This window comes from Heterodontus francisci, chromosome 16 (genome assembly GCF_036365525.1).
Source record: "Heterodontus francisci isolate sHetFra1 chromosome 16, sHetFra1.hap1, whole genome shotgun sequence".
NCBI classification, from domain to species: domain Eukaryota; kingdom Metazoa; phylum Chordata; class Chondrichthyes; order Heterodontiformes; family Heterodontidae; genus Heterodontus; species Heterodontus francisci.
In genome coordinates, this window is record NC_090386.1 from 53297416 (window position 1) to 53312774 (window position 15359).

The 15359-nt window shown below is 39.9% G+C and overlaps 1 protein-coding gene across 1 annotated transcript in view; it reads left to right on the top strand.

Moving 5' to 3' along the window:
• LOC137378102 (plasmanylethanolamine desaturase 1-like) overlaps positions 1-12830 on the top strand; it is a 33746-nt gene extending 20916 nt beyond the window's left edge. Inside the window, exons 5-6 of the mRNA XM_068048196.1 lie at positions 6828-7040; positions 7989-12830. Coding sequence (XP_067904297.1) covers positions 6828-7040; positions 7989-8110 — 335 coding nt within the window. The 3' untranslated portion in view covers positions 8111-12830. The remainder of the gene's footprint in view (positions 1-6827; positions 7041-7988) is intronic.
• The last annotated feature ends 2529 nt before the right edge of the window (positions 12831-15359 follow it).

The following is a 15359-nucleotide window of genomic DNA, read 5'->3' on the forward strand; positions in this document are numbered from 1 at the left end:
TACCTAAACATGTCGCCTATTTTCTAAGGGTCTGTATCTCTTTGCTTCCTGCCCATTCATGTATCTGTCTAGATACATCTTAAAAGACGCTATCGTGTTCGCATCTACCACCTCCGCTGGCAACGTGTTCCAGGCACCCACCACCCTCTGCGTAAAGAACTTTCCACGCATATCTCCCCTAAACTTTTCCCCTCTCACTTTGAACTCGTGACCCCTAGTATTTGAATCCCCCACTCTGGGGAAAAAGCTTCTTGCTATCCACCCTGTCTATACCTCTCATGATTTTGTACACCTCAATCAGGTCCCCCCTCAACCTCCGCCTTTCTAATGAAAATAATCCTAATCTACTCAACCTCTCTTCATAGCTCACGCCCTCCATACCAGGCAACATCCTGATGAACGTCCTCTGCACCCTCTCCAAAGCATCCACATCCTTTTGGTAATGTGGCGACCAGAACTGCACGCAGTATTCCAAATGTGGCCGAACCAAAGTCTTATACAGCTGTAACATGACCTGCCAACTCTTGTACTCAATACCCCGTCCGATGAAGGAAAGCATGCCGTATGCCTTCTTGACCACTCTATTTACCTGTGTTGCCACCTTCAGGGAACAATGGACCTGAACACCCAAATCTCTCTGTACATCAATTTTCCCCAGGACTTTTCCATTTACTGTATAGTTCACTCTTGAATTGGATCTTTCAAAATGCATCACCTCGCATTTCACCTCCACATAGGTGGAGGTTATTTTTAGTTTGGTTATAATTGCTCTGTATATAGTACATTGTTGTACTTCAATATGAGCTACGTTGATAGATGGATGCTGAGTATGTGTAGTAATGTCAGTGCACTTTGTTCGTGTCACTCTTTAAATGCAGTAAGCTGTGGAATGTGTAAAACCTGGAAGATTCCAAGCAAACTGAAAATCAGCACCTCTGTCAATAATTATTGAATAAATTGACCACCGTTCGTATTGTTGCATACAAGTTCCACTTCCTCACCATCCTCTGTTAAAAATCCTGCATTTTTTATTCGATCTGTCAGTGGCTATCATGTATTTATGCCCCCTTGTTCTGGACTCGCCCACAAGTAGAAACAAGGTTGGATGTGGCGAAACTATTAAACCCCTTCATGTATTTAAAGACCTCTATCAGTTTCTTCTTAGTCTTTTCTCTTCGAAAGAGCCCCAGCCTACTCGATCTTTCCTGACAGGTGCAACCTCTCCATTCTGGTAACAGCTTTGTAAATCATTTCTTCGCTTTCTCCAGTGTTTCAATATCCTAAATGTAGTATGGATTCCAGAACTGCGCTCAGTACTTCAGTGTGTTTTAAACAAGGACCTACATAAGTTTAACATTATCTCCCTGCTTTTGAATTCTATTCCTCTGCTTTTTTGATATATATAAATGACTTGGATGTTGGAATACAGAGTAAAATTTCAAATTTGTCGATGATACTAAACTTGGGGGCGTGGCAAACAGTGAGGACGATACCAATTGACTGCAACAATAGGCTAGCAGAATTTCCGGACAAGTGGCAGATGAAATTTAATAGAGGTGATGCATTTTGGTCGAAGGGGTAGGGAGAGGCAATATAGACTAAGGCACAGTTCTAAAGAGTGTACAGAAACAGAGGGACCTGGGGTTTCATGTACATAGATATTTGAAGGTGACAGGACATATTGAGAGAGAAGTTAGCAAAGCATATGGGATCTTGGGCTTCATGAATAGAGGTATTAAGTACAAAAGCAGGGAAGTATTGCTGAAACTTTATAAAGCTCTGATTAGGCCACAACTAGAGTATTGCATTCATTTCCCCACACTTTAGGAAGGATGTGAGCACCCTTGAAGAGGGTGCAGAGGAAGGATATTTACTAGAATGGTTGGAGGGATGAGGGATTTTAGCTACAAGGTTAGGTTGGAGAAGCTGGGATTGTTCTCCTTTGAGCAAAAGAGATCGAGGGTGGTGGAAGTGATGATGATGATTGATTCCAAAAGGAAATTAGATGGACTCTTGAGGGGAAAAGTTTTCAGGACTAAAACCTTCAGGGTCATGGGGATAGAGCGGAGGAATAGGATTGACTGGATTGCTCTACAGAGAGCTGACATGGACTCAATGGGCCGAATGGCTTCCTTCTGTGTCTTTGACACTAAATGAAACCCAGTACTTTTTTGCTACTTGTAGTCAATTGTGTATTTGCATTCCTAGGTCTCTGCTCCATTTACTCTTTAACCTTATTCCTCGTGCCAAAATAAGCACATGTCACTATATTGAATTTTATTTGCCATGTATTTTCCCACTATGCAAGCTTGTTTGTTTTGCTGTATTTTGGTGGAGTCCTCCATATTAGCCATATCCCCAATTTGGTATGATCTGCAAATTTCAACACAGTACCTCTAATTGCTGAGTCCAACTCATTTATGTATAAATGTTGGCCAGGTCACTGGGAGAACTCTCCTACTTATGCCAAATAGTGCTGTGGGAACTTTTACATCCAACTGACAGGCAAGGCAGGGTCTTAGTTTAATGCCTCATCTGAAAGATGGCACTTCCTCAGTACTGCACTGCAGTCTCTAGACTACATGCTTAAATTTCCAGGGTGGGCTTGATCCCACTGACCTTGACTTTTATGTGTGAGAGAGAGTGAGACGCTCTTTCCCCCCTGCCCCTCCCCCCACGAGCAATGCCACCCGTGATCCTAAACAGTTACTGAAATAGTGCTGCTGTATATTTAAACATGTCTTTAAAACTATTCATTTAGTAATTTAATATTGGAATCACTGACAGATGTTTCCCTTGGAGAGGTTTACCCCTCTTTGTATGGCTTGAGTTCTGCTATGGACCCGAGTGGAAAATTTCACCTAAGCCTTGCGTGTTCCGTTTTTTCAGCTGTTGTGGGTGAACTTTGCAGGTGTGAGAGACATAGCATAAGAGTTTTGGTTTTTAACCTGCTCTTGTGGAACAAAAATGGCCAGAGTGCACTTTGACAATCTGTGTTACATGACAACCAGGTAGAAATTTACAAATAATGAGGGGATACATTGGAAGGAGACAAGATTTTTTCCCAGCTTTTTATACAATTTAAACTATTAATTTTCATTTCAATAGCTAAAGGTGGTTGGGCTGTCTCTGAGGAGCACAGATGTTAGCACCAACAGGAAATATTTATACGGCCCATTGATTCTAGTCTCAGACATTCCAGCTGGAGCTGACCCAGGACATGAAGTGTTAAAAATTATGGAGACTCAATAATGGGGAATAACTGCAGTGTCAAACCAACAACTGCCTTTTGCAAGATGTACAGAACTACCATTAGTAATGCAGAATTAAAAACGATCCTATAATGATGTAAATAATTGAAAAAAAGATTTTGGGGAGGGCGAAGGGGAAGAATGAACAAATAAAATGCTTGCAGCAATGTTTTAAACTGCATATCTCTAACTCTTCAAGCAATGTCACAGGAGAGTGTGGCTGTGAGCCTGTACACATACAAATCGGGGGTGAATTGGGAGTCAGGTTACCATACTTTATTTAACTCTTGGAAGCAACATTTGAATGCAGTCCATACTTTTTGACTGAAAAGTCTTTGTGTGCTTATCTGTGTCATGTGAGACTTTACTGAAGAAATTCCTGTTAACATTGCTGAGTTGAAGTGATGCACCTATACCTTTCCTTCCCCCAAAATGTGAGAGGGTGGTCAAAGCTGTTTTGAAAATATAGAAACCTATACCTTGCTTAAAACAAAATAGGCCACAAAGCTTGCAGGCCTTTCTGATTTCAAGGCTAATGTCAGTGTTCGTGTGACTGGAGTTTGTGCAAATACAGCATTTTTTGTTCATTTGTCATTTGTGATGTATGAATGTAAATAAGCTTGAGTATAATTATAAAGTCATTAATGTCTGTGTGTTTCTTGGGGGAAAAAATTAAATGGCTTGTTTATGGAAATCTGGCAAAGGTTCCACCTGCAAAGCAAATTTTTTCAATTACTTGTAACCTTTATCTAATCTATCTACTTAAAAAAAAAGTATCTTTGTTTTTCTAAAAAGTCCCCAGGGAATATTATGAAGTAATCAAACGTCATGAGTAGTTGGTAATGAAATTGATGTGTTTCCTCTTACAATATCAAGCTCTCTCAGGATTAGTCACTTATTCCCAGAAAATGCAGAGATGCCTTTACAAAATTGAAGGGAGGAAGGAAATGTCTGGGGGCGGGGGTGGTGGGGCGCGGTTCTAAGCATGAATCTGCATTCTACATTTTCTTCTAAAACACTTTTAAAGTGACTTACTCTACTATCTTTTCTTTTCAAAAGATTATAAAGAACTACTGTCACATCAGCACTCTAATGCCAAGGTTCATGATGATTGGGAGGCCAGTAGGCAGTGCCCAGTGTGTGCCTGAAAATCCATATGTAGAACTCTGCCTACTTCATACGATTGCTTTTCAAGCACTAGCAGAGAACTGCAACCAGTACTATACTAGTTGGAAATTGTGACAGTGGAATGTTTGGGATGTAATTAATCAACTTTAGATATCATCCCATTTAATTAAACGTTTGTTCAAATTAATTATAATGGACATCATTTTGAAGATTCTCTTGTATTTCCCTCATTTCACTGGAGCAAAAATTACTGAAGAGCACCATCTGCAGGGTCATTGGCATTTTAAAGGTTATGTGTATCTATTTTTTGCTGTGCAATATTGCAATGAATGAACCAAGGTTCATAACATGTCACTTCCAAGTTTATTGGGATACTACTTTAGATGATTCATGAGAAATCTGCTTTTAAAAGTGCAAACTTTTAGCAACATTTAAAATGCAGGTTATAAAATGCCTGCAAAGAGTGGTTTACCAAGGTGTGTCTACTGTGGATGTTTTTGACAGATGCCTGAAGGCTTTAAATTAAATATTTCTCCATAAGTTACACATTCATGATATTCTAAGATACATTGTGAAAAGCTCCATGATTGGTTTAATTTGCTTGGAGGGGAGAGGGAGCACCACATTTTCTTGGGTGTTTATAGCAAGAAGGTTCCTACTTACTTCAGAGGGCTCACTGATATTTCTGCCTGAGCTCAACTCTAGTGAAAACCTCCAAGATAATCAAGGTCATACTGTATCCATAAACTGGAATTGAGCTCAATAGGGTGAAAAAGAATTCTAATCATTAGGTGATTACAAGCAGCCCATGGGTGACTTTCTATAGATTTTCAATTGTATCTTTTCTATGAGTAAGAACAGTATTGAAAAGTTTTATGTTAAAGACATAAAACATATTTGTTTTTATAGACATCAAATTTGTATTTGATTCGACACCATTTTTTAAAGTTTTAGTTTGTCCATTTATATGGAACTCAATTATATTTCTTGCAGTGTCTAGACTACAATAACGACTTGGAAAGTAGTTTAGGAAGAGAACTCCATAGGGCAAGGGTGATGTGAAAGAATATCAGCTGGTGGAATGATAGGCTTGTGGAACAAGTTATAAACTTGTTTCATGAGAGTGGAGGGTGTAGACTGAGGCATCAGTGGAGTAGGACCATGAAGGAATTTGTAGATGAGGTTAAGGATCTTAATCTGGGGCACAGGTAGATAGTGAAGAGTAAGTGAAGCATTACAGTAATCCTTGATGATGAAGCATTCCAGCACTGAAGGGAGTGAGGTGGTGATTTGAGCGGGTAATGTTCAAGAAGTTGGAAAAAAAAGTAGCTTTAATAACCACTTTCGGCTTGGGGTCCAACAGAGAATGCCAAGCTTGGTTTGGCCTGAGTGAACTACCAGTGAGTTTCATGGAATAGAAGCCCAAAAACATAGGTGCTGTGAAATTAAGGGGGCTTTATTCTTGACTGTGTTGAGCTGCAGAAAGCCACAGGTCATTCAGGACTTATGTCAGACAGTATCGTAACAGTTCTTGAATAAAGGATGGTGACAGGTAGAATACAGTGACTATCGATGAGGGCAGCATAGAGGTGAGAAATAAAAAAGGATGTGTGGCATTAAGGTTATTGCAAGTATTGAAGATATTTTGACTACTTTGGTACAGGCAAGAGTGGAACTGAGAAAGCAGTGCCATTGAGCTGCGTCAGAGAGGAGAGGTGGAGGAGTAGAAGCAACTGCTCAACATTTTTGAAGGCAGAACAAAAGAATATAGTGTCTTATCTTCTCTCAGAAGAATACCTACTATAGGGCAAGGAATTTTTTTTTCCATGTCTATAACCTAAAGATTTCGAGTTAGCCTGCTTGCTTATTGTCACATTGTGGAGCAGTTTTGTGCTGTGGATGGATAGGCACTGGAAACCTGATTGGTGGAGACTAACCAATCTTAAATACTCGTTTTGTAGACTTGGAACTCAGCGTGTGGAGTTAAGGTTTTGCACTGATGGCATTAGCTCTAGCTCATTTTACACCTTCATTGCAGCTATTCTGAATGCAGACTACACTGCACTGGCACGTTTTTGATCAAGAAGCTGTATTTTGTGAGAAAGATGAGGATGTTTAGATGCAAAGTTTGTGTCCTTTATTTCTAAGACGATAGAATTCTGAAGATTCACCTGCTATAAATATTGATTTCACACCACCCAAGCACTTACTCCAGAACAGTGGTTATGAAAGTAGTTACAAATCTCAAGGGTGAGCAGATTAATGTTGGTTTAGTAAGATTTGCAGTCATCTTTAAACCAGTTGTATAAAGTAAATGGTGACTTAGAAAAATTGTTTTCATGTTATTGAGTAATGGTGTGGTATGCATATATGTAATTTCAAAACATTGTTTGTTGCCAGTGTCTTTTTGCTCATATCCTTCTAATGAAGATGTATTTCCTTTTACAGAGGTCATGCATGGTATATATCCTTGGGAGTGCTATGTCTTTTCTCTTGGACTATTTGTGACACTGACCAACCAGATTCACAAATGGTCTCATACATATTTTGGACTTCCTTCATGGGTCAGCTTTTTACAGGACTGGCACATCATTCTGCCCCGAAAACATCATCGTATTCATCATGTATCTCCACATGAAACTTACTTCTGTATTACCACAGGTCAGCAATTTGAATCGGTCAGCTATATATAGACATTAAAACTTCTATTTGTTGTTTAAATTTCCTCATTGCTTTGTGAATTTGTAGCTGTACAACCAAAATCCGAGCCTGCTTTCTGTATTGATTCTGTAGTCTAACAATCTGGCTGTTGGAAGGAAAGGGAGGAATCTGGTTGAATCATTCATAGGAATAATTAATGTTAGATTATCTACAAATCCAATTTTTAAAATTCCATTACAGATATGGCTGTCATTGCCATGTCAAAGCTCTTTTTAATTTACCTATGTATGGCAAAGCCAAACTCTGAAGTAGTATGTCTTCCACCAGTCGGGCCTCTTTCTTATTTTGCAAGATTAGTCGAGGCCCCATTGGTGCAAGAAAAAACCCTAAATGAATTGCTTCTTCAGTGTTTTCTATGAAAAAACATGTGCTTAGTTTGTTTTTCAAAAAAAGCACATTGATGGTACAGTGGAGTAAGCATCTTTATTCACTGCCATGAAAAAATAGTCCAAGAGATCACTTTTATGATTGGCCATGTGTTGAGTTCCCACTCAACCAAAGCAAGGTGATTTCTTGGAAAGCCATTCTTGGTGTGAGGTTCCCTTGTCACTGACTCAACAGTGGTGTTGCTTGAAGCCAGGGAACAGGTTACCTGACTGATCTCTAAGTCTGCATATGGTGTGGAGTATCTGAAATGTAGGGAAAATACAGATTATTGTACAAAATACATCAGCTCTTTAGTTTATTTCACTAAACAGCCAGAGATCAAATGAATACAGTATGAACCTAAGTTTGTACATGTCCAGACTCCACTCTAGCTAAATGTAATATTTGAAGGAAAAAAATCAATTTGTCCAATTAAATTGGTAACTATATAAGGGTATTATACCTGCCCTTTTAAAATTGAGAGGACAATAATGTGTAATGTTTATGTTCTAATCTTTTAAGGTTGGTTGAACTATCCCCTGGAGAAAATGGGATTCTGGAAAACTCTGGAGAACATTATCCAAGGATTAACTGGAAATAAACCCAGAGCAGATGATTTCAAATGGGCTCAGAAAACAAAGTAAATGCCAATGTTTTGACTTTTTAAACTACTTTTTGCCAACTAATTGCACCAGCCAAATCTATGACTGCAGTCTGAAGAAGATGCACCCTGGAAGCGCATAATATTCCAAAAATAAGGACTCTTATAAAACTGAAGATGTCTGAAGGAACTTTAATGCATTTGAATAGTGATCCTTTGATGTAGCCATTTCTGTTTTTCAAATTAACATTCACATAGTGTAATATGAACACAATGTGTGTTGCACTTGACGAACAAGGTCAATAGAAATATGTTCTCTGGACACAATCGTGTAGCTGCGGAAATACTGAAATTTCATCTTGGGGATGGAATTGCTGCAAAATTGCGTGTCCTTATGGTGCTTGCTTGTTTTGTGTGCTATAATACTGACAAGGCCTTAAAAAAAACTTTGCCAGAAATATTTAACTTTATTATTTTGAATGTGTGTGTGTGTGTATATATATATATATATGTATATATATATATATACACACATTATATATAAAAAAATGTAAAACTGCTGCATACTAGTTTTTGTTGAATTTAAAGTCCTACTTTATAAGTGCTTGCATATAGTGATAGGCAATTTGGCCTGAGATCATTTTTTTTTATCATTGCTGCTTAAAATACAAGTAGAATTTAACTTGCATTGAGGAGGGGCTCAATATTAATGTTTCTAATGGCTTCATTCAGCTGTCCAGTGTTTTACAATATGGAACTATTGTGAAAGCTTTAGCAAGGTTTGAAAACCAAACACCACAGGTTTCCAAGGCTTTATTTGACTTGGGAATCTCAAGCTTTTTTCACATCAATTTAAATCTGTTATTGATTTTTCAGTACCAGTTGATGAGATGGCTTGATGTATGGCTTCAAATATAATTGCCAAATAACAAATTGAGCCATTACTAATTCCTGTAAATATTTGTGAATCCAGGTTCTGGAATTAAGGAATATTTACATTTTACTGTGATCAGTAAAGATTGCCTGGTATAGTTTGATATCCCTCCTCAAATACTAGTTTAACTACTGAAAATAAAACCAAGACCAACTATACTGACAACTCAGAGCATGCCTCATCAGAGATGTTACCATGATTTAAACTAATAAAGGATCTCCACTCCTAGAGCTAGCAAATTTGTATAATCCAGTTTTGGGGTTTACTTAACCACAGTGAGGGAATTCTTTATTTTGGAACCTCTCCAAGTTCCGAGTTCATTTTATTAAAAAAATAGACAATTTCTGGTATTTAATTGTGTCCATTTGTATGCAGCTTTTGGCTGCAGCTCCTGTCCTGAGCTCATTACTCCTATCTTTTTTTTTCCTGCCTTGGACCCCCTTAGGCCCTTTTCTCCTGTCCTCTTCCTTTGCAGTCACCTTTTATTTCTCTCCTTTTGGTTACTTTGCTTTTCTAGTCTCCTGTCATATTTCCAAGCTTACAGCACCTTCTGTGCCTCTTTTGGCATCCTCTGAAGGGGTCACTGAGGCACCCATCACGGCTGCCTTATCAGCAGCAACCCAACTGCTGCTCCTCCCTGTCGCCAGTCTTTCTACCAAGGACGACCTTGCCATCCTTCCCATTCCACTCAGCTCATCCGCTATCATCGCTTTGGACTCTGCCAGTGGACCAACAATCACACCTCCACATTCTTCCCCATAATGTCCATTAACTCTCAACTGATCCTTTGCCACCTATGACCTTATTGTACACAAGTGAACTGACATCCTGGCTTTTACTGAAACTAGGCTCATTGGTGGCAAAACCTTTCCTCTTGTTGAAAACTCCACTCTTGGCTATACTTTCTACCACCTGCCCCACCTAGCATGCCTCAGTGGTGATGTGTTCTTTATCATCAAATCACGCTTTGGTGTCTTCCTTTTCTCCTGCTTTAAGCTATTCATTTTATCCTGCTTCTCCTTTAAAATTCTTGTTGGCTACTGTCCTTCCCCAGCCCAACATTAAGATTCTCCTTCCTTTCTGCCCTCAGCACTCATATTCATTGAGGATGAGGAATCACTGTGATTTTCATCTCGTCCCTCCTCTCTTGCATTCACTGACTACCTGTCCTCCCTAAATCTCCCTTTATATAAAGTCTGCTGTAGATATTCAAGGCCACCTCCTCGACCTCGCCTGGTGCATCTACACTTAGGGTAATGATCATAGAATAAGCCAGCTCTGACCATTTATTTGTGTCCTTCACCACCCCACATCCCTTGTCCTTTTCTAATCCCACTTACTGTTACCATCCCTGGGGGCGGGGAGGGAAAAACACCCAATGCACTTACAAATGCACTTTCTAAGTTCAAACTGCCCATCTTTTGGCTCTCCATTCACTGCTGTGCTCAGCCACACCTTTGTATCCAACTTTCATGCCCCTGTTCCCAGCAAAATCTTTATTCTTTCCTATCCAGGTTGATTCCACTGCTATGGCCCTCACCTTTGTGCTCTCAAATCCAATATATGCAAACTTGAGCATATCTAGTGTGCCACTGTTGTCGCCATCCATCACGAGATCTCACTGGATTACTTCAAATACCCATGGACCCCTTTCTCTTCTGCTAAAACCTCCCACTGTTCCAGGATCATCCTGGAGAGCAAAAATAATCCCGCTTTGTTTACTCAATTGCCTCCTTAAACCCCTTTCCCCTTGCCTCCAACAAGCATGAGGAGCTCATGCTTGTCTTAGTCAATAAATTGCCCCTCCATTTCCTCTCTGGAGCCAACATCTTTGGCCCCTGCCACAAATGCTCTGCCCTTACCACCTCACCTACTCCAGCCCCTTTCCCGATTATGCTAGCAATCTAATTCAGTTTAGGAGAAATCTGTGTCTTATTCAAGCTGAGTTTGCAGTCCCATGTACTCTTCACAAAGACTGCTACTTTTCATCTTTAACATCACCTCTACTTCAGCTCATCTGCTGAAACCCTGACCCATGCCTCCGTCACCACCAGACTCTACTTTTACAGGCCAGAGTCCCATCCTCCAGCCTTTTAAACTCTAGCTCACCCAAAATTCTTCAATGTACCTTTTTTTTTTTTGGAGTGCACCGGTGACAGTGATTTGTTTAAGTGCATGGCACCTGTAAATTTTTTGTGTGGCTGCGCATGCGCAGTAATTTAAAAGGGGCTAACTTGTGCACACTCCGTGGCAACTTTCAGGTTGCTGTGCATTTTAGAGGGAATGATCTAATCCCACATCAGATCCCGCTTATCTATAAGGTCGGTCCCCCGCCTCCAACTTAAAATTCTCAACCTCATATTTAAATCCCTTCAAGGCCATGCCAATTTCTCTAACCTTCTCTAGCCCTAAAACCTTCCTCCAGAACTATGTTCCTCTGACTCTGGCCTTTTGTGTATTTGTGCCCCCATCCCCACATACTTTGGCGCCACCATTGACAACCATGCTTCAGCTATCCAGTCCTCATGCACTGGAATTCCTTTCCTAAACAGATCTGCCTCTCTACCTCATTCACCCCTTTAAGGCCTTCCTTACAACCCACCTCTTTGATCAAGCATTTGGCGAGTCCTCCTAATATCTCCTCCTTTGGTTTGATTCTGAAGGGCGTTGGTATGCTTTTCTATGTAAAAGGCACTACATAAATGTAAGTTGTTGAAAATTCTTGCCAGTTGTTTGGTGAATAAACTTTTTTTTAAATAAAACTTACGACAAAAAACTGCTCAATGATGGGTTATCTATGAACAGGGTTCAAAACGTATACATCGTGTATTGGTTTATCTCTACTTTCATACGGTTAAGTTTAAATGCTTTCATTTTGGCAAAACAACTTCTTGTTTTTTGTCTGTATGCAGGACTTATATTTAATGTAATCAGTCAATTTTGTTTCGCTAGCTTACCTTCCCAAGCTTTAGCATAACTTTAATAGCGAAACCTTCTATCTGTATCACTGTATTCAAATTCCAACACCCACAAAAGTTTCCTAGTCAACAATGTTGCTTTTGTGTATTTTTAATTCATTTTTTTAGTGAGCATAATAGGTACTAGCAATACATTTAAATAAAACTAATTAAATGTGACTCCTGTATATGGTTTTCAAGATGGCAATTATTTTATTACACAGTACATAAATCAATATTAAAAGTTGTCAAGACATGTTTGAAGTAACTTTATGCACATTACAAAGTCAGTGTGAAATTCAAGTTATGTTTCACTGAACGTGTAATATTTGAAATGATTATTTCTCCTCAGTATCAGTTTTTCAAAATATTAGCTGTGAAAAAACGTATGAGCTAGTGAAACGTGTGAGGCAAATCAATATCATTGTGTATGGTCTGTGATTATTTTTGAAAGGTAAGAAGAATTTGCACTCAAACCATGCAGCTGTTTGCATATTTTGTTTTTTTTATTTCCAAGATTAGAGCTGTACAGACCTTTGGACCCTGCAAGCCATGTTCAATGAAAAAGCTTTGTTCTTCATCTGTCCTCTTTTAAGCTTCATTACTGGGACCATTCCTGTTTTCCTAGCTCTGATCACGCTTACTTTAACTCAGCACCAATGTCAAAGTTCTGAAGCTTTATTGGATATGTCCAGAGCTTTGATATTTTTCTTCCACCCCCCCAAAATTTTTGGTTACAGCTATATTTTAGGCTATGAAAAACTGATTCTGATAATACTATGTGTGTCACCATGAGAACTAAAGTATGGAAAATATGTATTGTAATTTTATAACTTGTGAAGTAAACTTAATTAGAAAAATTAAAAATTCTGTGACCAAATGCAAAATGTGTCCAGTGATTTTACTCATGCAAGGAAGGGTGTGTCGCTGTTGCTTTAAAACTTGATTTATTAGGAGATGAATTGTAATACACCTACTTCAATATAGGCACTATCTTGTGAACCTTGATATAATAAATCATAGTATTTGAATAGTTAGCTAAAGTTAATTTGGATCAGAAGTTTTCCAGGAAAACTCTAATGTTCGAATCACCAATATCTTCAGCATTTTGTACCGCAGATCTGTTTGTGATGTGGCCACCACTGTTGTTGCTTTATACATCAGCAAAAGCTGTTTTTGGTGTGACAATTGCAATATTTCAATTCTGTAGCTTGCTTATTAAGAACACTAAATAGGAGTAGGCCATTTGACCCCTTGAGCCTGCTCTGCCATTCAAAAAGATTATGGTTAATCTGATTGTGGCCTTAACTCCACTTTTCTGCTGGTGCCCCATAACCCTGGTAGGTCAAAAATCTGTAACTCTGCTTTCTATATATCCAATGATCCAGCCTTCGCTGCTCTGTGTAGAGAATTCCAAAGATTAATGATCCTCAGAAGAAATTCTTCCTGTCAAGATTAAGAAGGGGAAAATAGAGTACAAGAGTAAGCTTGTGGGGAACATAAAAACTGACTAAAAGTTTCTATAGGTATGTGAACAGAAAAAGATTGGTGAAGACAAATGCAGGTCTCTTACAGTCAGAAACAGGGGAATTTATTATGGGGAACAAAGAAATGCCTGACCAACTAAATGCATACTTTGGTTCTGTCTTCACAAAGGAGGACACAAATATACCAGAAATGTTGGGGAACACAGGGTTTAGTGAGAGGGAAGAACTGAAGGAAATCAGTATTAGTAGAGAAATGGTGTTGGGGAAATTGATGGGATTGAAGCCTGATAAATCCCCAAGGCCTGATAATCTACATCCCAGAGTCCTTAAGGAAGTGGGCCTAGAAATAGTGGATGCATTGGTGGTCATCTTCCAAGATTCTATAGATTCTGGAACAGTTCCTACAGATTGGAGGGTAGCTAATGTAACCCCACTATTTAAAAAGGGAGGTAGAGAGAAAAAAGGGTATTATAGACCAGTCAGCCTGACGTCAGTAGTGGGGAAAATTCTAGAGTCCATTATCAAAGATTTTATAGCAGAGCACTTGGAGAACAGTGGTAGAATGGCCTACTCCTATTTTCTATGTTAAAACCCTATATGCCAAATGAGAAATATTAACTCAGCAGTTGGAAATTCAGACTTTTAATGGAAAAAAAGCCTACAGTAACTTGAAAAAAAACTGGCTACCAAGATGGCCACTGCAATTTGCATTTGAAACACCTTTGCACATTGAAAGGCCCAACTGCAGACGGAAGTCTGAGGAGCCTTGGACCCAGACAATGGCTTTCTCTAGGTATTTGAATTACCTGGGATTGCTTCATTAGTATGGCAGTCAAGTTTGGGGGACTTTAATGTCCATCACCAAGTGTGGCTCGGTAGCACCACTACTGACCGAGCTGGCAGAGTCCTAAAGGACATAGCTGCTAGACTGGGTCTGTGGCAGGTGGTGAGAGAACCAACAAGAGGGAAAACCATACTTGGCCTTGTTCTCACCAATCTGCCTGCCGCAGATGCTTCTGTCCATGACTGTATAGGTAGGAGTGACCAGCGCACAGTCCTTTTGGAGACAAAGTCCCGCCTTCACATTAAAGATACTGTCCATCGTGTTGTGTGGTACTATCACCGTGCTAAATGGGATAGATTTCGAACAGATCTCACAATGCAAAACTGGGCATCCATGAGGCACCGTGGGCCATCAGCAACAGCAGAATTGTACTCAACTACAATCTGTAACCTCATGGCCCGGCATATCCCCCACTCTACCATTACCATCAAGCCAGGAGACCAACCGTGGTTCAATGAAGAGTGCAGCAGGGCACACCAGGAGCAGCACCAGGCATACCTCAAAATGAGGTGTCAACCTGGTGAAGCTACAACCCAGGACTACTTGCATGCCAAACTGCATAAGCAGCATGCAATAGACAGAGCTAAGCGATCCCATAACCAACGGATCAGATCTAAGCTCTGCAGTCCTGCCACATCCAGCCGTGAATGGTGGTGGACAATTAAACAACCAACTGGAGGAGGTGGCTCCACAAATATCCCCATCCTAAAGATGGGTGAGCCCAGCACATCAGTGTGAAAGATAAGGCAGAAGCATTTGCAACAATCTTCAGCCAGAAGTGCCGAGTTGCTGATCCATCTCAGCTCCCTCCTGAAATCCCCAGCATTACAGATGCCAGACTTCAGTCAATTCGATTCACTCCACGTGATATCAAGAAATGACTGAAGGCACTGGATACTACAAAGGCTATGGGTCCTGACAATATTCCGGCAATAGTACCGAAGACCTGTGCTCCAGAACTTGCCGCACCCCTAGCCAAGTTGTTCTAGTATAGCATCTACCCGGCAATGTTGCCCAGGTATGTCCTGTACACAAAAGCAGGACAAGTCCAACCTGGACAATTACCGCCC